Source organism: Cololabis saira, chromosome 5, assembly GCF_033807715.1.
Source record: "Cololabis saira isolate AMF1-May2022 chromosome 5, fColSai1.1, whole genome shotgun sequence".
NCBI lineage: Eukaryota > Metazoa > Chordata > Actinopteri > Beloniformes > Belonidae > Cololabis > Cololabis saira.
Genome location: NC_084591.1, coordinates 20,963,768 through 20,991,325, shown reverse-complemented (window position 1 = coordinate 20,991,325; position 27,558 = coordinate 20,963,768). Strand labels below are relative to the sequence as shown.

Genomic DNA, 27,558 nt, shown 5'->3' with positions numbered 1-27,558 from the left:
TATGTCCCCTGTCCAGGTTTATTAACGTGGGGACTGTGTGAAACTAATGTGCAAAGAAAATAAAGCACATGGTGTTTGTTTGTTTGTTTTTTTAATGCATGCACAATTTTAGGATAAAAATGTATAAACTACATCTTTACAAAAGTGAATATCATTGTTCAAACTCAAATGTGTTGTATTCACAAATGCTCTGTATCCTGAAACCGGTCGCTTTGAGGTCATTCTTCATAAGTTAATGATTCTTCAGTCATACATTCATTACTGTGCGTCTTCATGTGAACTGGATGTCTCACCACATTAGCATCAGCTAGCAGCTTAAGCATGAGTAAAAGTAGTGATGCACCGAAATCAAAATTTGTGGCCGAAACCGAAACTGAAAATAATAATAAACACTTGGCCGAATACCTAATAACATACCGAACAATGGTTCTTCGCAGTTTTTCATTTATTTTGCCAATCTTTGAAAAAAAAAAATTGAGAATTATCTTTCACAATCTCTAATAGGCTACTGTTTGTTCTGCTCTTACATCTGGTGATGCTTGTAAGACTCGTTGTTGGTCATGTGTAGGCTATGTTAATGAGACGGGTATTTCTGCAGCCTGACAAAAGGCTCCAGGTTGCAGAGGGCCCCGTCCTGATATGCCCCGCCCCCCCGCCCGGCTCTGATATGTTCTACTGGCGAGAGGGTTCTCCTCCTGGGGATGGGGACTTCTGACAGACTATCATCTAACTGTTGAGCGGTTGCGCTTGTCGTCTTCCTGGCTTCCGGGTTATTTTCTTGGAGGATCTCGTCAAACATATCAGACAGTGAGGACACCCGCACCGCATCTGTAGTACGGGCCCTTTTCTCTGCGCTGTGCGTCCCGTGACCGTCACCAAGCGGTTTCCCAAATCCAACTCAGCCTGGATCATTTCTCGTGTCCTCTGCTTTTTCTCCACATCCAAGTAATGATCTGACATGCTGACATGTTTGCTGCATTTAACACAGCACGTCCCTCAGTCCACGCTGTTTGCTGTTTGATTGCGTCATCTAAACACGGCGTTATTAATTGTTCGGTCTTTTCCCGCGCTTATTCCACCCAACACCGAAAGTGTTTTTTTGCTATTTTCGGCCGAACAATTTCGGTGACCGAACATTCGGTGCATCACTAAGTAAAAGCATTGTAATTCTAGTATTAACTCACCAAGAGTGGGTTGACATCAAAGTTAAAGGTAATACCAGTCAATACGAGCTCATGAAGCTAACGGAGGCGTATGATATATACACAAAAAAGACAATAGACAAAACAGAACAGAACAAAACAACGTGGTGACGGTGTCACGTTTGTTTCCTTCCTGCTGCAGATACAATCCTGAACACTAGTTCCTGGGATGTGAAAAGTCACATGACTAAAATAAATGATGAATTACTGCATTAAAAAACTAAAAGTTGGTGTTCCTAAGGAAGAAACCCACATAAGTCTAACATTGGTACTGAAACCAATGTTAGACTAAACATTCTTCTCTATCTCCTGAGCCTCAGCCGCCTGACAGGGTTGCAGCAGGAATAATCTGCTCCTGTGGTCTCCATAAGCAAACTTGATAAAGCCTCAGAGTGAGGACACTTTTTCATCACTGTTTGTGAAGTGATTGTGCCCATTATTTGTTTTCTCATTTCTAAACAGCTTCTTTTTTGCACACTCAGCTCCAAGGGTCCCCATGACAGCACAAACCTTCTTTATCAGACACTGTTTAGCTTTAGAGTTTAGAGTTTATTGTATAACTGCTTTGTAAATGATATGTTCTGACAAACTATGTATATCACAAGGTGCGGCAGAAACTGCAAACAGAATAGCAAAACTAAAAGGTGGGAACATTAAAGAGCTATTTAGCGACAGATAGTGGAATCCTGATATATTACTGTGAAGGAGTGTCTCTGCAATTAGTCCTAAAAAGATCTTCATAAAGATACTTATTACTCCTTACTTTATTGTTTATTATTTGAAATAGTATACTTTCACAATAAAAGGGTTGTGATTTTAGGCCTATTGATGTCACTTATAATACTTTCTTAAGCCCACAAACATACAGAAACTAATCAACATTAAGCTTCACACTGAGACTTAAAAAGAAATCCAGATTAGCAGAAGAAGGACAAGGAGATGATGACAATTGGAGCTGCATCACGCAGTAAGAAACTTTTTATCTTTCATCAAGCTCAAAACCTCTCTAACAGCACAAACCCTTTAGTGCTTCAGTGAAAACTCCAGTTATGTTTAACATTAAGGTAACTGTTACCATGGCAACTTAACACAACATGCCATTTTCTGATTTTGTCATTTTTAAAAATGTGACGTGTCGTCACTGAAAACTTACTGCTGAGTGTCAGATGCTTTTAACTCAATATCCAAATTTAATGTTAAATGAAACTGTTAAAATGCAAGGCCTCATTGTAACTTCCGGATCAGTGTCTGTAAATTACAGTAAAACGTATCCAGTGTGAATGCACGGCGTGCATGGTCCAGTGTGAACAGGACACAAGACAGTGACTTAGGAAGCCATTATTTGAGCATCTATGAGTGTAATTTGTGAGCGATGAAGGAAAAGCTACAAGTTGGATAAACCATTAGTAAAACTGAAACCTTCCAGGCTGACAGGAAGCATTCATTATTTGGTGATCACACTTCTTGCTTCAATAATACTTGCATTAAAAAACAAGCAACTTCAGAGCTGACAATTACACTCATCAGAAGGTTTCAGATCTTTTTTTTGATTATAATTGTCATCTTCCTTTCCTTACGAGTCACATGTTGATTAGCAGAATCAGATTAACTGGCATCAGCTCTCCAGAGCGCCAGCCTCGCTGTTTTGATCGCACCCTCCAAGAGGGCTTGAAATGCAGAGACACCCAGCGGCTTCAGAAAAAGCTCATAAAAGGCATTTCACTGAAATCCCCTGGCCTGCTTTGGACTGTTTTACAAATTTTATTCAACAAAATAAACAAGACAAATGTATTCTTTGAAACAGAGTGAACTTGTTTGAGATCATGATTTGATTCACCTAGAATTCAAGTAATTTCGTATTTGTAGACAATACTCGTATACTAAGCCACTATTGAGTTCAGAAACAAAGAGTTGTCCCATCTGAGTGATGCCATATGGGAGTATAGATGTTTTCTCTTTGCTGTGTTCATCACAGCTGAGTCCCAGGGCAGAGCTGCACAAATGAGAACTGTTTTCTTTTATGTTGCACTGAAAATGCTCTTAATCTAATGAGGGCATAATGCTGTGCTTTGTTCATATGTCCATGCACCTTTAGATTTTAAAGCCTTGCAATATTTAGTGTTGTCGCATTCTTTTCCTTATATTCATTAATCTAAAATGGTTTCACCAGTTTTTTGGACATGCTTTTTTTTACAGACAAACTTGTTACAGTTTCAGCCATTAAATTCAAAACATGCAGATAGTTTTTTTCACCATTTAATATGTTTTCTGTGTTCTGTGGTGAATAACATATATATTTATATCACAAATCATTCCATTGTTCTTGTCTTTGAATTTTACTTAATGTCTGATATTGTTTGAACTGAGGTTGTAACTCGGAAAAGCAGGTTTGGATCCAACAAGTATTTAAATAGCTGAGCTCCCACTTGTCTTTTTTTCTATGATATTTCATTCATTTATATATACTTTTCAATGGTGCGGTCCAGTTTTACATCAGGAGCAAGACAAATATTTCTTAGCTCTCAAGATCTGATAACTAATGGATACATAAATTGATTCCTCTCATACTGGCCTTGGCAGCGCACTGCCGCACCATTAAAAGAAGCTCTCAGCTCTACTTAGTAGACACAACAAGTAATAAAAACTGCAAAGGAAGTCATTGTTCAAAATTAAATTAAATATAAATATGATGTCTGAAATGCTGACACGCCCAACAGATTGTCTTGAACATTGTGGACGCTCGCTGTATTACTGGTGTTGTTGCTGTAATAAAGTCTACCAGAAAATCCAGACACATATTCCGTCTCTTACGAGTGATGCAGAATGACAAGCAGCACAGAAAAAGGCCAGCGAGATAGATGCAGAGAACACTGACTTCTCTCTAATTCTTCGAAAAAAGCCTTTCATCTCAGCAGACAGACTCAGACAGCCAAGGTTTTACATGACTTTCTGAAAGGCTGTCGGACTATATGTCTGACTACAATGTGCTGTTACCCAGCAGTTAAAAGAAGTAAAGTCTCTTCTGCTAATGCACACGAGCACTCTGGTCTAATGAGCTTGACTAATGCTCAGTACTTAGCTCAATTGTGAATGTAATGGACTTATCCATAGAGAAAAATGCAAAGGTTTAAGGCTTTTTAAATCAAGATATTGAAATGAATATATTGTTTTTGATACCTACCTGACACAAGCCACGCTCAATCCATTTGCCACTGTGAAGTCTCAGGCTACACACAGGTGGCACTCTGGACTGTGGCCGAGCACTTTTGACCCCTCGAGTTGTGTTCGTTTAGCGAGTATGAGTGCTCTGTTTCATGCTCAAGCAAGACATGATGTCTAGCCTCTGGCACTGTACACTGTATGAAGAGGTGTGCTCATATATGCACGGTTGCACATATACATGTCAACTTCAAGTCTGCATTTAAACCTGTCAACCAAGACTACATCTGGACTGTTGAACACTATGGTATTCCTGAAAAGTGAATTAGCATTTGTAAAGCCTTCTACTCCAAGACTGCTAGTGCAGTGCACAGTAGGGATGAGCTAACTGACTGGTTTGATGTCAGATCAAGAACAGGAATATGCAATATTCAAGCCCCTCCAAGTTTCAATATTGTAAAAAAACTGGGTTATGAAACCTGCATGGGCAAAAAAAAAAACCCTCTTTCGGTTTTATTCTCCAGAAATCCACAGCTGTTGACATCAGTGACTTTAACTATGCAGATGACATTGCTGTCTTTGACAGTAACACTGCAAAGAAGCCCTACAGATTTGAAGATCAGTGCTACAAAGATCATTTGCATTTTGATTGGCAGGTTTTACACTTTACGCCCGCACTCTAATCAATATCTGGAGAAACTGTGGGATTACACATGTTAAAAATGCTGGCTTTAATTCTGGGCATGTCTTGCAAGTGGAGGTCCACCGTTTCCTAGATTTCTTTCCAAATGGATTCCTATTAATGGGCATGGCAGTATTGGTTTCCTGCATCTTAATATCTTGTAAACATTTTACAGTAGATAAAGATATCAAATATTTGCTCAGCAAGAGCTTTGACATTCCCACATTTTACTTTATAGCCCAAGGCTGTAGACAATGAGGGCAACTCATGTCCGCTAGCAGATGTAGCGAGCAGGCAGGACCCCTTAATGGATGAGATCTTGCCATCACCCCCACCACATAAATGAGATCATGTACACAGTGTATGCAGTTCCTTGAGACTATCATTAAATCAGTAGTGCTGCCACTATAATTAGGCGTTCTGTTCTCCATTGACCAAATTCTTTGGGGCAACGGTACAAAGACCGGTGCTTAAGTTAACAGCATGATGTGAGTGATGAGTAATGTGAGTGCAGGCCAGGGGTGGAAATCAGGAGGGAACTAAATCATGATTGCACCATCAGAGGCATACTGGTATCAGTAGTTGTTTTGTGTTGCCATAGAGCATTTCTTATTTCATTGTTGATAAATTTGTGTCCAAAAATTTAGTCAAGGGGAAACAATTCAACTGGAAATTCATAGGAACCATCCATATGTGTGATTGCAATACTGTAAAGGCTGAGTTATGGTTCTGCGTCAAAACAACGCCGTACCTACGGCGTGTGGTACGCCGTCACGCGTACCTCCCAAAAATTGTAACTACGCGTCAGACCAAACGCAGACCGAGAGGGCTGTGATTGGTGCGCTTGGTAGCAACGCATTTCCGGTTTCCGGTTTGAAGCAGTCGTGAACTTTCAACGCTCTTTTCTTCGTGTATGTGTGATTTTTTTTGTTTTGTTTTTTTGCACAATAGTTGTCCTTATCTCTTTGATTCACTGTGACCGGAAGAAGTCGGATAAACCATTCAGGAAAAGATCGCGAATTAGCGGTCACGGGGGGTACTGCACCGCTGCGAAATGGAGTGACGGAGAAGTCCGAAGGGTTCACGACGGCGTCACGGTGACAGCGTGAGCACGGCGTCTTTTTGACGCAGAACCATAACTCAGGCTTTAGTTGTCTCAGGTTGTTACTGATAGGACTGTTTTACTTTCTGGTTGCGAGGCTCCTGGTGGGGTCCCAATTTGTTACACTCAATTATTTTAATTCAAGACACATCCCCTTTCTTCTTGAGCATGGAGGACTTTATTCAGTTAAACTTGACTATGTAAATTAGAATAAAACTATTACAAAAAGGTAGTTGATATAAACAGCGTTGGCTGCAAACATAACTCAGGAATGTAGAAAAAAGATTCTAAAAAAGCTCAAATTGTTCTTTTCCCTCTTTTTTACCAGACATATAAAGCTTGTAATAATAGTTTTTCTTTTCAATGCTTTTGTGTTCCTCTGCCGCTAAAGTGTATTGTGCTTGGTTAATTCAGTTGAATCCCTTTTTTCTTAGAATACATTGAGAAAATGTTTTTTTTTGTTTCTCATTCAGATTTCCGAGTAAACACAGTCTGTCCTCCCTGGAGCTCGATTGACCGTCTTTTTCTGTGCCAGCAGTTTGTTCTGGCAAAGCTGTGTTTACCATTCACTGAGCACCTGCCCTTTTTCTCTAGATGTATCAGTGAGCCTGTTGTCCCTGCTGGTGACCACCTGTGGTCTGGCTCTCTTCAGCGTCTCACTCTTTGTATCATGGAAGCTGTGCTGGGTGCCACTGAGTGGCCGTTTCCTCCCAGATGTCCTCAAAGGGGCGCACTTCTTGGGAGGAGACCAGCAGCCTGTCCTTACAGAGGTAAGGTGGAAGTAAGACCTCACAAAGTATAGGTGTAGGTTTGATAAGAAACTGTAAAAGCACATTTCAGTGTAAAAATACACTCATATACATACATAAACACTCACACATACACACATATATTTGCATGAACACGTGCACGTCTGTATACAAAGATACACAAACAGCTATATATAACATTAAGAATGACCCTAACTCTAACCTTAGCAACAAGGAAGGCAAAAATAATAACCAGTCATAAAAATGATAATAGTAATGATTTCAATGGTAATTCTGACAATAACAATGGTAGACAGGGCTCTCAAGTCTCACACACTGAGTGTGAGACACACAGATTTCAACAAGTTCCAATGCTTAGAGGCCACAGGTGATATTTCTCACGCTGAGAAATTAGCTTCACCGCACAGTAATTCCAACAGCCCATCTTACAAACGAGTCAAAGGCACACTACGCTGCTGTGGCTGAGCGCTGATACTACACAGAGCAGTTATCTTGAGTTACCAACCTATCTGCCAATCAGAAAATAGAATTTCTCAGCTATTCAGAAAATATAATTTTTTGTTGCCAGGTGAGGTCTGAGTTTCAGCGTCAACCACTTCATCATTGGTTACTGCCACCAACATCCTTGTCACATCAGATCGTCCCAGATTCCCCTGGGCACACCGCCACTGGCTGCACTCCACCTAACAGGGAGGACCAGGCCAGGAGGGCCCCGCGGCCACAGGGCCCCACCTCTCCAATTTTGCACTACTACAGAGGCCTGGGGAGGACCCCAGAGACAAAGCCGGCAAGGCTGCCCCACCCCCAGGCTCCCCAACCCCAACACTGCCAAGGGCAACTATCTTAACAAACTCCCACCCCACGCAGCCCGGCAGCAGCAGCAGCAGCAGCGTTACTCCCACCAACCATCCGTCAGGAGAGAGGAAGGAAAAACCAGAGCGATGTGACCAACACCAGCAGGACCAAGACGGCCACCCCCCCGGCCCAGAACCTGAACGCAGCCCGACCATGGCAGCAAAAGGGAGTGACAGCCGACACCCGAAGGTGCCCCCCCCAACACGCCAAGGATCCGCCCAGCTAGCAATTAGTCAACACCCCAACACACCCCTCCACCAGCCAAGGTGCACCCCAGGCCCGCTAAAGCCCTGGAAAGCCCCAAACCACAGTCCCAAACAGCAGGGACATACACAAAACAAAACCAGGCCCCCCCGGCTCTCGCTTGGCAGTACACAGGCCTAAATGCTAACCGATCCATGTTTCCATGTTTTCCCTTTCATTTTTGAATTTCCATCTTGTCCAAAATGCTTCTAATTTAGACAAGCCACAAACCAAATACAAACCAAAACTTAACTTTATAGTTATTTCATGTTTTTGTTTTTTGTTTTTTTACTTATACACAGTGAGTAGATCTTATTTCACAATTCACAATTCGGCGAGTAATAGATGTCAGTAACTACTACCACTAACATCAAGTTATCAAAAATGATAAGTATGAATGGAATACTTTAAGGAAAAGTAATTGTTCCCTGTCAGTGTAAATGTCAGAGTGAGGGCTAGAAGTTGAGAATGACCATTCAAAGGTTTTATTCCCATAAACAATATTAGCAGAAACAAGACCTTTGCTGTACATTTTGCAGGTGGACGGGGAGGAAAGGGAGTACAGCGAGGATGGCTACGTGAAGGAGCCTTCAGGGCCCCCGTCGGCTGTGGCTGTTCCAGAGTCAGCCCTGAAGATAAGTCACACATCGCCTGACATCCCGCTGGAGACCCAGATGAAGGTGGAGAAAAACCAGGTTCACACTCTGGCCAGAGACAGGGTTCAGAGGCAGATTACTGAGCCCACATCGTCTGTACGGTTTGTACAAATCAGTCCCTGAAGGCTGTGTTCAGCTTTTGGTATTGTTGGGGGGGTTACATACAGATGAACAAACACATTTCACAGAGATATCTGTTTTCAGATATACTTTATTACAAAGTTAACACCTACAACGCATCAGGCATTAAGGAATGCAGATACTTTGGCAGATGTACTGATAAAAATGTATAGATCATCAAATGCAAAATGGTTTTGATCAAATTTGTTATAACATTCAGTACTGGAGTTGAGGGGGGATGAGGGGGGATGGCATCCCCCCTGAAATAAAAATGGTCAAAATCATCCCCCCTGTAAAACTGCCATCCCCCCTTTCCATCCCTTATGTCATTTCATCAATGAATGTGGTTTTACTGCTATTTCAACATTTAGAGTCATCACCAGAAAAATAGCTCCAGAAAAATGTGACAATTTTCACCTTTTTCAGGTAAATTTTCACTTGAAATAAGTAGGAAAATCTGCCAGTGGGACAAGATTTATCTTCTTATTACAAGCAAAAAAATCGTGTTCCACTGGCAAATTTTTCTACTTATTTCAAGTGAAAATCTACTTGAAACAGGTGAAAATTGTTGTTTTTTCCAGTGATGAGTCTTGTTTTAAGTGTAATATGATTTTTTTTACTAAAATGAGACATTTTAACTAGAAATAAGACAAATATTCTTGTTAAGATCTTGATTTTTTGCAGTGATCCATTTTACTTATCCTGTGAAGGACAGAATCATATTGATAAGTTCAGAAAACTGTTTTTATTGTTGTGTTTTGATGTATTTGATGTAAGCCCAGTGGATATTTAAAGCTTACAGAAGGCTGCATTTAACTGCTGCTATGTCATTCCTGCAGTATTTCTGCAGGTGTTTTGGTCACTGCTATTATTTGTAATATATTATATTATTTGTAATCAGCACAAATTATCTGCCCCCATATGATAAAATCCACCATCCCCCCTGATTTTGTTTTACAACTCGAGTACTGATAACATTCAAATACTTTCTTGCAGGCACAACTCCATCCGGCGTCAGATGAACTTGTCTAATCCTGATTTCAACCCTGCCCAATTCCAACGTCAGGATTCTCTTTCTGGTTTGGGTCGAATCAAACCAGAACTGTATAAGCAGCGGTCAGTGGACGCAGAAGATGGTCGTCGGACTGACAGCTGTGGGCGCCTTCATTTCATCCTGAAGTTTGACTTTGACCTGGAGCAGCTGATTGTGAAGATCCACAAGGCCCAGGACCTCCCTGCCAAGGATTTCTCAGGGACCTCCGATCCTTACGTCAAGATCTACCTACTGCCCGACCGCAAAACCAAGCACCAGACCAAGGTGCATCGCAAGACACTCAACCCAGTGTTCGATGAGGTGTTTCTCTTTCCTGTGGCTTACGCCGAGTTGTCAAACCGTAAGCTGCACTTCAGCGTCTATGACTTTGACAGGTTCTCTCGTCATGATTTGATTGGCCAAGTGGTGGTGGATAACTTCTTGGATCTGGCTGACTTTCCCCGGGAGACGAAACTGTGCCGGGACATACAATACGTAACCTCGGTGAGAGCTTCAACCCATTTCTCTGCCTTTCTTTTCTTCCTCATAAATGCACCTTGTTAGTTGATAATCGTGAGCAAATGGCTGGAATGCAATAACATTTTCCATTATTTGTATTCACCGATTCACTAAACCTGCAGGACTGCACCAGCCCAAATGTAAAGTCTTGTTGAAAATCCATCCAAACAATTAAATAACAAGTAAAAACTCTTGTAAAATTGATTTTACAACAGCGGAAAGAAATATAAAAGATCAGCAGACTTGTATCTCATTTCCCCCCCAAGTGGAACTCATTTTTGGTTTTCAGAGGCAGAGACATAGAAATATACTTAGAAACAGTTAATGTTTAATGAAAGCGGTAGGAAACACTTGGGGGTAGTGACCCAGATCTATGCTGACATAAGACTGGGGTTGGTTTGACAGAGATACAGTGACACTTCCTATATTTCATTATTCACTTGAATAAATCTATAGCGTTGGAAGTCAGATGTTCCTGCCAGGAACTCCCTCATGGTTCGCCTTCCATGTTGAGAGAGGATTACAGTTTGGCTCAGTTTGAGACAGAAACTCTTCTTTTCTTGTTTGTGGGCAAATACTGTCAGATCACGATATCAAGTGATTTTCAGGATGTTCATGCAGTGTAATTTTTTTCATAAGGCCTAACCCTGATTATTCCGCATGATTAGTGAGTCCTCAATAAACTACCACAACAATTCACGCTATATTATTTAACTCCCACTTCATTACCACAAACAAGCGTTGATTTGTCGTGTGCAGCGATCTGGCAACACAGTATGAGATTATTATTTGAACAGGTTCAACAACAATCTCATCAGATATTCCAGAAATTCATAAAGCCAAGCCTGTAATCATATTTGCACTGTGGGAAGTAGGCAGGAAAGAGAAGATGACACGAACACAAGTGAACTTATCCAAATACACTGGATGCTGCTTCTGCTACTGATTGGTCTTTCTATGGGTTCTTTCTTCAGCTTTTGGAAGACTCATTCTTGTGTATCTAATTATTTTAACAGAACATCCAGTGAGAATAAAACAACCTTTAATTCACTAGAGGTCACTGCCACAAAGCCACCATGGAGACCATTAGCACTTTTGATATGATTGTGGTTTAAAACATTTATATTCAGCTCATACAAGATTATTGCCCAAATTGGTGACTACATAGCGGAAACTAAACGCAAAGTTGTAAAGTCCTTGACATTATTGGGTTGTTGAGGCTCAAACTTGAGGGGACCTGGCAGTCCACAGTGTACAGCCAGCTTCCACCCCTTCCTATCCCAGGGGCAACATTCAGACAGACAGCCCTTAGCTAACCTGGGGGCCTTTCTTACTTCCAAAGAAGAGACAAGCAGAAGAATCCCAGCATAGCTCCTACAGACCAGATTTCAGTTCTGGCAGCACTTGTGTTGGATGTTATGATGGTCGTGACCCTTGAAATGGAGATGTTTGGATGGATTAAATGAGAATGATGGTATAGTAATAATAATGTGTATCATAGGTTAGCATAAGCTAAGCCTGTCAAGGTAAAATAGCTCATTTGTAGTGACTGAAATAAGGTGGGCGTGTTCCAGCGCAGTACAAGGATAAAAGAGGCTTCAAAAGCGCTTTTCAGAAAACTTACAGGTGATGTTACAGTTTTGTCTGGTTGCTCTTATACAGTCTATTGCCACTTTTACACTTTTATACTAGTACCTACTTGACTCGACTCACCTTGCCCTCAATTATTTTCATTACCCAGATGAGAAGTAGGCGGGTGACGTATTTGATTGTGATCTAAACGAAGAAGACAACAACACTAAAGATATAGAACCTGGAAGTATGTCATTTTCGAGCCTTGTGGCCCATAGAGCCGGTGTTTATCTCCGGTTTCTGTAGCACAAACAAACAGGTGGTAACCACCCCCAGGATAGGACGCTAGTTGGATACTTCCCCTAGCAAAAGGGGACCCATTCATACACCTGGGTGAAGCGAGGAAAGCTGAGAGTAAAGCATCTTTCCCAAGGATGCACAAAGTGACACCAGTGCCAGGATTCAAACCCATGATCTTCGGATCATGAGCCTGATGCCCTAACCACTAGGCCACTCCGCTCCAGAGAACCTGATATACAGTATATGTGCTGCTGGGTCTGTGACTTGTGTTCGATATCGCGTTGAAAAATGAGAGTGAAAGAAGCTTCAAGCGACAACGCTTTTTAATTTTTTTTAGTTTGTCTCGGCACTGCTGAAAAGTCAACTGGGAGCCGGGAGCAGCTATGAAGAGACAGAGCTCCTGGTAGATCTGGTCGTTCCTTATTGCCCGTCTAGATCCCTTTTTAATTCTCTCCTCAGCCACCAGGTTTATGAACATCTGCACCTCAGAGTTGGATCACCAAACAGACTTTTGCGCTGTTGTTGAATAAAATGAAGAAGAAGACGCCGTCAGAGTCGCTCTTTCACTGATGTCACATCCTGACTCAGACGTCTGACTCCCAACCCCCCGACCAATCGGTGGCCTGTAGTCTGATGACGTCAGATGAAGCAGTCTCAGCCGCTTAGAACCTCGGCAGAGTAGTTACAGAAAAAGTATCTACTCGACACGCCTCCACCCGCCTCCACCCGCCTCGACCCCTAGTGGAAAAGCGCAAAGACGAGTCGAGTCGAGTCGAGCTCAGTAGGCACTAGTGGAAAAGCGCCATATGTTCCCACCTCCTGATAAACGTTTCAGTTGAGCAGTATCACATGTGTAATATGATTTTAGCAGCCAAAGCAGAACCAACATATCCATTACCTGCTCTGGAGTGCGACTGTGTGAAACAGAGGTGACGGCCCTGAGGGCGGAACAGCAGAAATATCCTCGATGTTCACACCTGCATTTTTAACTCTATCCATCTCTGATCGGATCAGCCTGGACAAATGTTACAACCAGATCTGAACAAGATCTGATTTCCCCTGTGTTCAGCAGTGGCGTCGAACCAGATAAGTATATATAATAAATTTAACAGAGTTGTGGACTGTATAGTGGAAGCCACATGAATTATTAAAGCTTTCCAATAGAATTAACAGACACACAACTTTGCACAACACAGACTGCAGCTTTACCCTTACACAAAATAAAATGTTGCTAGGCAACACAGTGATTGTGGACAAGAGTCAGTGGTTTCTGAATGTAGGCAGTCTCCTGCAGCTTTCCATCCTGCCACTCTTCTGAAGGCCAAAAAAAAGAGAAAGACTTTCCTAAGGGGCAAATGTCATAGAAAATCAAGGGGACAGCGCTGTGTCTAAAGTAAACCACACCCAGGAAACAAGGGAGCATTTTATTCCTACTGGTTTCACAACAGCAGTCTGAAATGATGGGTAATGTGGTTGTAGCGTATTTACACATAATCACAAACATTTCAGAGGCGTATCAGAGGTTCAATCGATCACATCATAACACTTAGCCAAAGGTTTTCAACATTTGTTTCTGCTTATTTAAAAGTGTTAATTATAGCTGGCTGATTTGGAGCCTACTCGTAGTCTTTCTTGGTGCTTACTTTCTGACTTATATCGCTTCAAATAATAAGTATAGAGTCACATTTCCTCATTTTCAACAATATTTTGTGATAAGGAAAGTTTATCTGGGGGTGGATTTGTTCTACATTTGTCTCTAGTTCTTCCTACAAAATAGAGCAAATAGAGTCATTTTGCCGCCCTGAACCCTTCACTCCCTGAAGGGATCTTTCTGTAAGTGAACTGATACAAAAGATTAGTGTTATTCAAACAGCCTTCAGTTTGAGATTGAGATGTATTTGTAAATATACGATACGACAATAATGCATGAATACTTCTTTTCTAAAATAAACAAAATTGTCCATATACATATTTCTGCATTTTTTATGTATGGCTCCAAGTTTTTTCTTTTTTAAAATTGGAGTGTGGCCAACAGTTGGTCAGATTGTTTTTTCATGAGCATTTGAAACAGACAGACAACCCTGCTGCTCCTCATCAAGTAATTAAGTTCAAAGCAAGACAATGATTGTTAACTGGGTCAGCGCCGAACCAGCTCCAACCTGTTCGTGTGGAGCTAACTAATGCAAAAACCCACTGGAACAACGCTTCCACCTCTCAGCATACAGACATCTGTTTTGTTTACAGATGTTGTTTTAACCCCTTCCAGACACACATTGTATTTTCAGCTAAATCAGGTTAAATCAAATACTCTTCCAAAGAATCGAACGCAGGATGTATAGATGCCCCGTCTCCTGTGTGCGTCAGTCAAAAAAAGAGTTACAACTCTAAATGTATTCCCTTTTTAATCACACATTTATTCACCACAGATTGCAATCAACATGTACACCCCTGAGGGGCATGAAGCTAGGTAAGTGGGTTAGCCAGGTTTGCTGGGTCTAAAGACAGAATTTCCTGACTAGAATAACCTAGCTCGATGTCCATGGTGACTTTCACCCATAATCTGCTCTGATGAAAGCTATTTTAAGATTTTCAGCTTAAATTAGTGGTAAAACTCAGAAGTGCTGAACGATGATGTCACACATTGTCGCCAAATGAAAAGCTATTGATGGATGTTGGTTAAAATTAGGATTGACAGAAATTCAATAATTCAGTCGTCATCTTAAAAGATATTTAGAGCATTTTGTAGGCTGATTTTATTGTCCGAGTTAATCATAAAACAAGGCTGATTCATTCTTTTCAGCACTGAATGTATTAGTTTTTCCTGCAGGGATTTTCATCTGCACTGTCAAAGGTTTACTCATGTTCAGTCTCTTGTATGTGCTCTCTCTCATTTCCTCTTCTATTACTTTCTTGAGTTGGTTGGGACTGCCAGCCCAAATCCGGTTTTCATCATATCCAGATCACGTAGATAGATTTGACTAAAAGTTCTAACCTATATATACATATATATATACTGTATATATATATATATATATATATATATATATATATATGTATGTATGTATGTATGTATGTATGTATGTATGTATGTATGTATGTATGTATGTATGTATGTATGTATGTATGTATGTATGTATGTATGTATGTATGTATGTATGTATGTATGTATGTATGTATGTATGTATGTATGTATGTATGTATGTATATTAGGGCTGCACGATTAATCGTTAAAAAATCGCGATCTCGATTCATGCTTGAACGCGATCTCATTTCCAAATGACGACGATTTAAAATTTTATTTATTTTTTTTTAAAGATGGCTGCATAAAAAAAGGACTAGGCCTATGTTCTAGGTTGTTGTAGTCCTGTCATGGTCAACTATCATGTTGTCATGTTTGTTATATTTTGTTAATGATTGTGGATTACATTTGGAGAAACATCTACCTTTCTCATCACCTGACACATATTGCACATAAATATTGTTAAAATTGTTATTGTTAAAATTATTTAAAGACAAGAGAGATGTTTATTGTTTTTATGTTCAATGTCAGCTGTTACAGCAAAAAGCAGCCAGAGGAATAATTTGTTGCCTCAGAACTACAGGATCTGTTACAAGTCCCCTTTCTGAAAGGGTGTTCAACTCAGGGAGGAACAAATATTGTTAAATTGTTATTATTGTTTAAATTATTTAAAGACAAGAGAGATGTTTATTGTTTTTATGTTCAATGTCAGCTGTTACAAAGTTGATGCCAGTCTTTTATCAGGCACCATCATATTTTTTGTAACGTTTACCTTTTGTATCGGCAGCTTCTTAATAGCAGCAAAAGGCAATGGGGGGTACATCCCAGCCAGAGGAATAATTTGTTGCCTCAGAACTACAGGATCTGTTACAAGTCCCCTTTCTGAAAGGGTGTTCAACTCAGGGAGGAACAAATATTGTTCAAAATTGTTATTATTGTTTAAATTATCCAAAGGTTTGTGTAAAGAAGACAAGAGATGTTTATTGTTATTATATTTTTGTTCAGCTGTTGCAAAGTTAAAGTAATAAGTGCAATACATTTTATATTGGAAAAAAATCGTGAGAGAATCGTGATCTCAATTCTAAGCAAAAAAATCGTGATTCTCATTTTGTCCAGAATCGTGCAGCCCTAATATATATATATATATATTTATTTATTTTTTTTTTGTCATATTTAATCTACAACAACTGTATCTACCCGAGTGAGATCAGCCCCGTCTGCTGTCAAAAACCCATGGTTTTGACATTCCCCAGTCAGTTAATGGAAACTTAAATAAAACAGTACAAAATGTGTGCTGCAGCTTCATGTAACCATATGTGACAGTAGCATTTCAAGACCCTACACGATGGGTTGTTTACATGGGTCCTATGAGTGTACATCACCACATAGGAGCCGCTCAGATTGGAGAACAGTTTCACATCATCAAAGGCATGCAGGTCTGATCTGATCAATTGCACTACATAATGTAAACAATTAATTTGGTTCATATTAGCCTAGAAATCAGACTTTGTCTGGAAGTCAGCCCTGCCTTGAAGTCCACTGTAGCTCTGTGAGCTATTAACCTTACAGATGTGCGACGTAGTGCCATAAAACACACTTGCTGCAAGAGACAACCCGGTTAGGTGTCAACATTACTTTGCGTTGTTTTGCAAGGAGAGGGGGTGCAATAGTTAAACACTTCCTATAACTAATGAAATATTTGTTGACACATTGAAAGGGATATTTGGAAAAAAAAATTCCAGCCAATAAAATTAAAATAATAAACTGCTATATGAGACAGTGTCAGAATAAATAGTCTCTTGGGGTCTTGTTATTAAGAGAGAGAAGAAGGAAGCAAGAGGTCGACAGGCAGATCGGTGCAGCGTCTGCTGCAGGATGGATTTCACCGGTCTGTTCCTACCATAACCTGTGGTCATAAACTACTGGGACTGACCAAAAGAATGAGATCATAGATGCCACTTAGAAATAGGCTGAGAAGTTCTGTAATCTGGGAGGGACTCCCAGATTACAGAATTTTTGATTGTCAATGTTTCCAAAGAAAGTGTATCTAGATCACTCTGGAACGCTTCAGCATTTCATAACGTGGGTTTACATTTTGCAACTCTTCTTCTCTTTGTTTTGACATGTTTTTATCTCATGTTATCATGGATAAGTCACAGCCTAATTATTCTGTTATCTGTTTCTTCAATTTTATTTTCTAAAAGCCATCCTATTTCAGTCCTATTCAGGGTCACCGGAGGCTAGAGCCAATTATCTCAAGATTACACATCTAATCTTGTGTTAATGATTTAATTCACAGCATTATCACTGCATGTATTTGAGCAGAGACTGGCTGAAGCAGTGTGGTGGGATTTGATTAGCTTCTCATCTTTTCCTTTCAATAGCCTGTCTCCTTGAAATAAAGAGTTGAAGAAACATGTTTTTGTTTTAACAAGAAAACAAGCTTTGTCAAGGTAAACTTATCAACATATGATGAGATAATGGCATTAGAATAAAGAATTGCTAGTGTAGAAGTCCTGAAATTTTCATTTTTCCATTCAATAACATTTTTTGCTAATTGTGAAATATTAATAATGTGATTGATTACCAGGTTAGAAGTTTAACCTATTAACATTTATCCATGTAACTGTGCAAATTATGCCTTATTTAACCAATATAAGAAAATGAATTTTATTAGAATATTATTAGCTGCAAAATCTTGACCCTGTTTTCTGGAGTAATTTGCAATAAAATGTGATTTGATCTTTATTTAAGTCACAATAAAAGCTAAAAAAAACTATGTGCTTAAACTGCTAACAATAACTTAATCTCTTGGCGTTAATAGCTAGCAGGCCTCCTTTTGCAGCAAATAATTGTTCATTCCTCTTCCCAGAACTGCTTCAGCTCACACTTTTGTAGGATGTCTGGTGTGAGCGGCTCTGATGACGTCATTCCACAGCATCTCACTGGCGTTGAGATTTAGATTCTGACCCTGGCGGCTGAAGGCATTCTGTGGCAGATATACTCTGATGCTTGGTGCTGTTGTCCCGCTACATCCCCCAGCTTAGACCGACCTGCAGCCAACTGGCTGGCAGCGACTCTGACATTATCCTGTAGGATACTTTGCTCGACTTAAGAATTCATTTTTCCCTCCTTGATGGCAAGTAGTCCAGTTCTCTGAAGCAGTGAAGCAAACCTAAATCGTGATGGTCCCTCCACTAGGGAAATGCCTGTCCTACTTTGTCAGCACCCATTCCAGCACCAATGTCAGGGCTTTGCATATTTGCTGATATTAGTACAATAACATCGATTATGTGTAAGAAACTGACAGCATCATCCTGGAACTTAACATTTCTTTCATGACTGTGTAAAGGAAAATATAAGGTGTTATCACATGGATATAAATGCATTGTAATGATATTTATTATTGAAATAACAAAGAACTATGGAAAAGCTGCAACTGAAGCAGCATTCAAAATAGCAGAGGATCACATTTCTTTTTAGACATTTAGTGTAAACACGATTCAGAATCTCTTATCACATATAGCAGCTAAGACTGAGAATATGTTTATAGCTTATAGTCCAGTATCACACCTCTTAGTGACCAGTCGTTGGCCAGAAGACTCACTGAAGCAGAGATAGCTGCTTCCTTCTCATGAAAACATGCTCTCTTTTAGGATGTGCTAAAAAGTCTTTGAGTGTCTGTTCTGGTGCAGGATGCCCAGAGGTACTTTAGTGCAGTGGCAGCAATACCGGGAAACCGATGCCTGTTGACTCCTCACTACCTGGATGTGTTTTCTGAAGCAGCAGTTTTCTCAGCAGAAAAATCCATGGACTTGGAGAAGACTGCTTGAGCGTCTTGCTGCACAGTGACCTCGTGCTGCTCCACAATTTGGTAAAAAAAATACAAATAAAGCTGCTCTTATTTGGTGCTCCTGCTGCTGCTTTCCCTATAGTGGCCTTTTTCTGGTGGCTTTCAAGCCCTCAAAGCTCCAGCTCAGTCCCAGCTCCTGTTATTCCAGTTTCTTGGTCATCTTTTGCATCTACTGAGTCTGCACTTGTAAAGAACAAAGCATAGGTTAGACCAGCGATCTCAGCTGGCGTATTGGGACCTGTCTTCAGTGGGTTGCAGGACTGTGACTCAGATAAACACATATTTTGGATTCTTTTTCAAACTACTTCTCAGTTGTTACACTTTTTTGTGTCATGTATTTTGCTGGAAAACACCAGCTGAGTATGTTAAAAACTGCCTGTTTTGAAACTGCTGTTGCTGAAATGTTTGATTGTTGTGCCGGCCTTATGTATGAAGCTTGATTAAGTGACTCTAGACTTCTTCTAGAACAGCGTTTGTTAAATTTTCATTAAGTACTAAAGCTTTATGTTTCTGAGTCCTTTTGAAACAACTCAGTTGTTGCACTTCTTTTATTTCACATTTGTAAATGAAGGCACTGTTAATTCTGTACAACCTGAAGTTAAAACTGGACCATGTTTTGGTAAATAAATTTGGGAACTTTAAAGTTTAAAGGAGTGATGTTCGGTCCCCGATCCAGCCCGGTTGAGAACCAATGGGTTAGACTATTGTCAATTATTGACTTTTACTCAATATAGATTTAACTGATCTTTGATTTGTTTTTATGCGAACATTAAATATATGTCATGGCATCGCATCACTTTCAGATTTGGTACTGTAAGTATACAGGGGAGAGAGATGGTCCCCTATGTTTATCATCTTACCTGTTCTTACATCTCAGGTTCATCAAGGCGGCAAGTGCATATAGAGGTCCATCTTTCAGAGTGCTGAAGCAAAGGCACATTGGACTCCCTTCTGTTCCAGAGCTTCTGCATTCCTGTATCTTGTAGCTGTGAACATGTTAGTAGTGGAGTAACACTCCGCTGTGACAACGGTCCCTCGTTGATTTCAAGCAGCAGGCTCACTGATCTGTTCATCCCCCATCCCCGATATGTGAAGATATTGAGGCTCATGATTTTTCTTTATTCTCCTCCACTGAATCAGAGGGTATATGTGAAAGCTGGGATTGAAGTGGGATTTGATAGCGGCGGTGAGCTCGTTGGGCAAGTGACATCAGGAAGCATCTACAAGGGTGAATGTGAGTTTAAATACTGCTCATGATGGCTGCCGATTCACAGAAAAATAGCTAGTTCAATGAGCTAGTTCTAGTTCACAGACACATGTTTTTGTGATGTGTAACAGTACCACGGTTCCAGGTGCTCATCAAAGCAATGGAGACCTTTGTTTTCAACAGTGGGTCTGCAACTAAAGCTAAAGCAACCTTCTCTGTTGTGTTTTTTGCTTTCAGCATACATAAAGCTTCACTCTCAGGAAGTCAAAACTCCTTAGATACTGCTTTTCCATTAGTGAACGCAGTAATTGCTTTGGAGAATCTCTCTCTAAATGAGGCATCCAGCAAGTGGGATCTTAATGCCTCAAAGTCCTTTAAATCAGATGATGTAATACAGGTGTCAGTTGTCCCATATTTTCCCCTGGTTTCTCTGGCTTACCCTCACAAGTGTAAGATATTTAAATTTTTCTCTGTAAACTGCTCAAGTGTTGCTTTTTCAGTAGGTTGGTGTCACGATGAAAGGGAAAACTCTACCACAATCTCAATTCTTTTGAAAACTGAAACATGTTTTCCACAAGAATATTCCACCATCAATCATAGCCTTCATTCTCACCAGTTTCCCAGGGCCTGACAATGAGTAACATCCATGACACCATCATGATTCACTGAAAGTTGCTCTTGGACCACTTATCAGTGGCCACTCTTTTCATGTAGACTACCTTTGTGCGATGCTTTAATTGTTCAAGGACAGATGCTTGAATCACTGCTCTGGAGCTCCCTCATTTGGACTCTTCTTTGTCTATCTGATCAATGTTGTGCTTGCTCTCCATGTTGGATTTTTTTGGCACGCCATTTCTTGGCAGGTTGGTTGTGGTTCAATATTCTTTCCATTCTTTTTTTTTTTTTTAGATAACGAATATCAATGAATTCTCAGTGTTCTCAAGTTTTTTTATCACCCAACTGTAAGGTGTAAGTCTCCAGAACTTAATTCCTATCCTGCTTGGAGAGCTTTTTGGCCTTCATGATAGTATTTCCTTGGTGGCCCCTCTTGCATGTTAATTTTGCAGATTATGGTGCCATTTTCAACTGATATACATTATAGTACAAAGCAATACAAATACTCAATCTGTCACATTGAAAAGTGAATGTGATTGCCTGCATATTCATTGCTGCATTTCCCAATGGGTTCAACCTTATCACACAAAAAAAAACCGCAGGGTAAGATTGGTGTGTGTTGTTTTTGCAAAGCGATTTAGTAGATTTGTGTCTGAGTGATTGACTGAACATTTGACATAGCCTATACGGAATCCTTAAGAAATGTAGAAATGTGAGGTTTCCCTTCTCACTTCCCGACTGTTCCCAGCTGAACTAGGTTAGCTCCCTTGGGACCTCAGGGAAGGACCCCGGCTGGTCTGCTCTCCAGTATGTGTGCATGCATAATAATTATGGTTCTTGGCCCAAGAAAAACGCATCAGCCCAGTGACATGACATATGTTTCATTCAGGTTTATTTTATAGTAGTAAACTTTGTTTTAAAAAGTCTGTCAAAAGAGCATATTGAGAATACTTTTTTTTGTTGTAATAAACGGCAGCCTCACCCATATGTCTTGAAAAAATCCACCTCATTCCCATTTGTCGACTTTGAAAAGGATTACATCAAGCACTGCCGAACCGAATTGTGGAATTGTTGCGTTGAAGACGTTTTCAGGCATTTACATGTGTATCAGAAAAGCCAATTGTGGCTACAGTGTTTCATGCTATCCGCGGGGGGATATATGCAGGCAGTAGCAGCCAAAGGATCTAGAGAGAAGACAGTGGTGAACCTGGTTAGCATTGTTCTCCATCATCATCACTGATTCTATGATGAGCATGTGCTATCCCACAGTGGTAGAGATGCCTTCAGTCATTTTCCATGTATGCTAGGTTTTGTATGGAGGTATAAAACTAGCAGGGTAAAGCTCCACACAAGATTCATCCTACCCCTGCCCACCCCAGGAAATTGTGGACCATTACTGACTCCTGCATATTTTATTTACACAATACCTCCACTGATTTTGTCCTCTTTTAAAAAAAATTCACTTAGTACCTATTGTAAACGTGTTTTTATCCAAGTTTTTTCTTCTTTTCACCATTTCCAGCAACAAAATGCAGTAGATGGAGTAGGTTGTTATTCAACCAGAACGATGGTAGTCCAATCCTCAGCCCTCCCACACATCCAGATTTAAATGGTGCTATATTGTAAGTTCAGACCATTAGCTTTCAGCAGTTACATAGATAGGCCTGTTTAACTGCCACACTAGGGTGACATTGTGACATTTAATGTTTAAATGTAAAGTTATAATCAGAGGAAACTCAAGGCACACTAATTGGTTCTGGCTCATTGTGGAGCCATAAAGCAATTAGATAATTGTCTTTGAATATCAAATTCCTGCCCATTAATAGTTCAACAATTTCTTGACCTGCTTATCTGTTGCGTGTTGGTCCATTTAATAGCTAGTGCCATTAAGTATGTGTCTCTTGTATGAGAGGATGCTTCTTGTTGCGTCTTGTGGTTAAATTGTGAAACTTTTGTCCACTTTGTTCTTACCTGCACGCTCCTTTCCTTTCTCTGCTTTTGCAGCTGATGAATTTTGTTTGAATAAAGACGATGACAAACCCAAAGATGTTGTAAGCGGTGGCTCCTGCAGGACTGGTCAATACTATTGACTGCAGCGTGGCTCACTGTAATTAGGACCTTGATAGATGGGGTCAGCATTGGTAGTTGTATATATGTGTGTGTGTGTGCGTGTGTTAATTTCAAAAAGGGGGTTACAACTTTGCTTCAATGATAAATGGCATCATATAATGCGGTCTTGCCCTCCCAATTGTCCTTATTGACATTTGGAAAGGAATAGATTTCCCTAAATGCTAACGTTCAATGCAGTCAATAAGACATTCTGAATATATCAAAGCTCAAAGATATATGAGCACACATAAAGCAAGAGCATGTCATTTTACTGAGCGTACATTAGAATGCCCTGTTTATCCTTATTTCATCTAGTAATAATTCAAGTGTTCCCTCTTCTGTTCATGTGATATTGTTTCATAATTCAGACGTTCATCTAGGAAAATGTATCCCCTTTGTGTCTGTGGAGCTGAAGAAGCTCAATTTAAAAGAAAAAACAAACAGACATTGCAGTGGTACATTTAGAGCTTGATAAAAGTGCCACCCAAAACCCTGTTCTTTATACTTTATCTTTGATTTAATTACTAGGAAGTTTTTCATACATGTAACTTTAAGGTTTGAATATGTATTTATTGGAAAATAAACACTGAAAACCTCATTCATGAACTAATATACAGATATTCTAGATGCTGTCTTCAGTGCATGATCATCTTTAAAGAACATAATAAAAGCAATGAGAATGGTTTGGGGTCCTGGCTCTCTGGGGCTCTCCGGCCAGTGTAAAAGCAAGTCAGTTCTTTGTAGAACCTGTGTGGAACTGGCTGTAGCACTGGGCTATCACTGGGCTAACACTGGGCTATAACTGGGCTAACACTGGGTTATCACTGGGTTATCACTGGGCTAACACTGGGCTATCACTGGGCTAACACTGGGCTATCACTGGGCTAACACTGGGCTATCACTGGGCTAACACTGGGCTATCACTGGGCTAACACTCACTATCACTGGGTTATCACTGGGCTATCACTTGGCTAACACTGGGCTATCACTGGGCTAACACTGGGCTAACATTGGGTTATCACTGGGCTAACACTGGGCTAACACTGGGCTAACATTGGGCTAGCACTGGGCTAACACTGGGCTATCACTGGGTTACCTACGATTGATCTTATAAAACACTTTAAATATTTTATAATAATGCAACCTGATGAGATAATGGTAATTAACACAAACGTGTTTAAAAAGATGTCCATCTGGAGAGATTATAAGATTAAGAAACGTTTTGCAATAAGATATGTTGTTGAAATTATAGGACAACAATTCCAGGAACGGCAAGAGTAGGCAGTTATGACCAAATCACTGATCATAACCAGGTAATACGTGACTACAGCACATTTCATGCATATCCTGCTTCCTGTATTCTATCAAACGAGCATCTCCTTGACTAAACCTTAACGACTTAATCGTGGAGTGAGAAAGCAGCTGGTGGGCAAAATATTCTGTTGGAGCCTCGTCTCACCAGAAAATATGACTTTACTTTTGTCCACATCTCAAAAACACTTAACAGTGCCAAAACTGATGACTACAAATTGTAACAAAACTCGATGTTTTGTGTAGGGCACAGTCCACAAGGCAGTAAAATAACACGTGTAACCAGTAAAACATTTACAGTAAAAGTATTTTTTTTAACCCTAAGCATGTCTTTTGTAAATTTTTTACCTAACTATTCCCATTAATTCTTGCAATTATGCTATATATTTCAAACTTCTAGCCTTTGGTGGGCAAGACTGAAGCTGAAAATTGAGCGATGATGTGAGTGTTAAGTCTTTCATGAAAATCCAAGTCCTCATTTGTGCACAACCTACAAAATCCCACACCTTAAAAGCTGGGTGAGAGCATCACTTTAACTGCCTCTCAAGATAAATGTGAGGCACTTTGCAGATAGTTGAAACATAAAGTCAGTTCAGTTTCCACTGTGACCAAGCTAATGAACATTTTTATTTAAGTGTTAGCACGGAGCCCCTGCAAGGATATTCATTGCATTTCCTCCCTCCCTCATAAAACGTTAAAGCTATTTGTTCTTAAAGGTTTGAAACTTGCATCACTCACACAGCCACATTTAGCCACTAGTGAGGAGACATGTTTTTTCTCCTCTTGTTGTATTTGTACTTATATTTCAGTGAATTTTGTTAAACAAATGGCATGCAACCAAGAACAGGAGCCTGCAAGCGGAACATTGTGCCACAGAGGAAGCTCTGCAGGATCCTCGAGATGATGTTGTTTTATGCATGACGGTGTCACCAGTCTTTACTGGCAGTTTTGAAGGTTCCCTTAGCTTAGCCTGATTCTGCCAGGGCGTGTTTATTTTTACAGCTAAAGTTCAGTCAAGGCAGTGATTTATTTACTTCCACCATGTTCACTCAGGCAGATATACAGTATACAAGGCTCGCTGATCGGTGTCCGGGAAAGAGGATCTAATGTGCTTAAGTAAGCTGAATAAATCCTAAAACACGCTCTTTGGCCGTATGTTGTGGACGAATGACCACCGTTTATAGTTTCATTTTCAAAACCAACTGTTGTTAATAGATTTGTGCATGATACAAACATTAATTTATAGTGTTTCCACTGTATAAGAGTATTCCCTCCAATTACGACTTAAGCATTACTGCATAAAATATTCTCATCCTTACTGATCTTCTAGCTGCCTACAGGTGCATCAGAAAAACTGAAATAATTGTCCCGATACACTATATAATTAATAAAACACTATTGAAAAGTAAGTGTAAGGCTGCAAAGGTCCATTCGGACAAGGAACAGTGAGCACATTTGCCAGTGACACATTCTTTTATGTGTGGACCATTTCACCAACCGGGAGACTTCACCGAAGCTTGTCAATCATTTTTCTGACGCTATAAATGGTTATGTAGCACTCGTGTATTCGGACAGCAACTGAGGGGCTTGGGCAGGACTTTTTTTCTGTTATAAATTCTTTAGGGTTTAAAGTTCATGTTTAATAATTTGTTTTCACTGTAGTTGAGGATTATTGTGGCTGGATTCATCAAGTTCATGCTCGAGGTGTTCCCCTGTGTTGAGCAGTACTTGACCTTTCAATTCCCAATATTTTCTCTTTTCTAACATAATCCATTTGGATGTTTGTTCATGTATCTTTTGCATCATATTTCTGCCTGATTTTATGTCCTACAGGAGATGTTTGTTACAGAAGACAAGGATTCCCTTCTTAGGCGTGCATCATTTTGACAAAATGACGCACACATAAGAACACAAACCCATGGTATTTTCCTGAAGCAAGATGTAGCCTATAGTTTTAGTTTCCCGACACAGTCAAACAGAGACCAAGAATTTTAAAAACAAAAATGCAATGAAAATACAGTCAGCCTCCTACTACTTAGAAACAGGTTTTGTTCTGAAAGGCTTTTCGAAAGTCAATTTTACTCTGAAGTCCAGCATTTGTATCGTGGATGATAGCTTTAGCTTCAGATGGCTCTACATTTGATATATAAATGATTTGCTTTTGGTGGTTTTTAATCATCAACGTGATTATAAGCATCGACATCAGACGGAGGATGAAATGCTGACCTGATCCTTGCAAATCCTACATCAAAAATGCCAGCCTCTTTTCTGGAAGTGGTGTATTTAATTGTATGAAACTAAGCAAATCCTATCATATTATTATTATTATTATTTTGTTGTAAAATCTCACATTTGTTGCCTGATAGCACTCAGAAAAACGTGAAAGCTAATGTGACTGTAAAGAAGAATGCTTCGCTAACATGCTCCAATAAACATTTTACGCTGAAAAATTACTCCAAAGAGCTATTTAGTTTTTAAATATTTCATTATAGCTTCTGACTAAGAGTCATTATGTGACGAGCAGGGAGTGAGAATGTCCTTCCAGCTAAAGCAAGTTGTTGTTATGCTCACTGTGATATACAGTACTTGAATCTCAAAGTGGGGAAAAGGGGCATGAAATCCTGATGTAGTGCTATATGGGAACAAGTTCACCCTAAGAACATGTTTTATACACACTTGATGGGGCATGAGCCTATCAGACACTGATACAATAAGGATTCCCTTCTCTCTATGAAAAAGAAACTTAATTGTGGTTTTTTGTCGGGTGTGAATGGGATGAAAATGTATGTGAAATCTCCAGCATCAGTGAGAAATAACACTGTTGCACTATGTGTTGAAAAAAAAGCAAACACGTCGAAGACGCTGGTTAATTTTAAGCACATTGGCAGGCATGACACTTCTAATAAGGTCTGCATGGAGGTATAAAGACAAATGATGAGAAGAAGAGAAGAATGATGGAGTCAGTTCGAGCCTGTGATTATAAAAGACAAAGGAAGACAGAGCTTTGCTGATAAGGCCCGGCTGCTCCTGCGGGAGAGCAGCCGTTGGTATTCTAATTGGAGAAGATGGACTGTTCACACTCTCTCTGCTTTATTGGGGTGCTTTAGAGATCAGGTCTAATTTCATTGGCAGAGCACAAGTGACCATAATCCTGACCACAGGCTTGATTTGAGTGCTCATAAGAGTAGTGATCGACACTCTACAGCCAGTCTAAGTGTGTGTTTCGGACAG

General features: G+C 40.1%; 1 protein-coding gene across 1 annotated transcript in view; it reads left to right on the top strand.

Annotated features, from left to right (window-relative positions):
* LOC133443873 (synaptotagmin-9-like) overlaps positions 1-27,558 on the top strand; it is a 62,644-nt gene that overhangs the window by 17,180 nt on the left and 17,906 nt on the right. Inside the window, exons 2-4 of the mRNA XM_061721174.1 lie at positions 6,740-6,915; positions 8,553-8,770; positions 9,786-10,326. Coding sequence (XP_061577158.1) covers positions 6,740-6,915; positions 8,553-8,770; positions 9,786-10,326 — 935 coding nt within the window. The remainder of the gene's footprint in view (positions 1-6,739; positions 6,916-8,552; positions 8,771-9,785; positions 10,327-27,558) is intronic.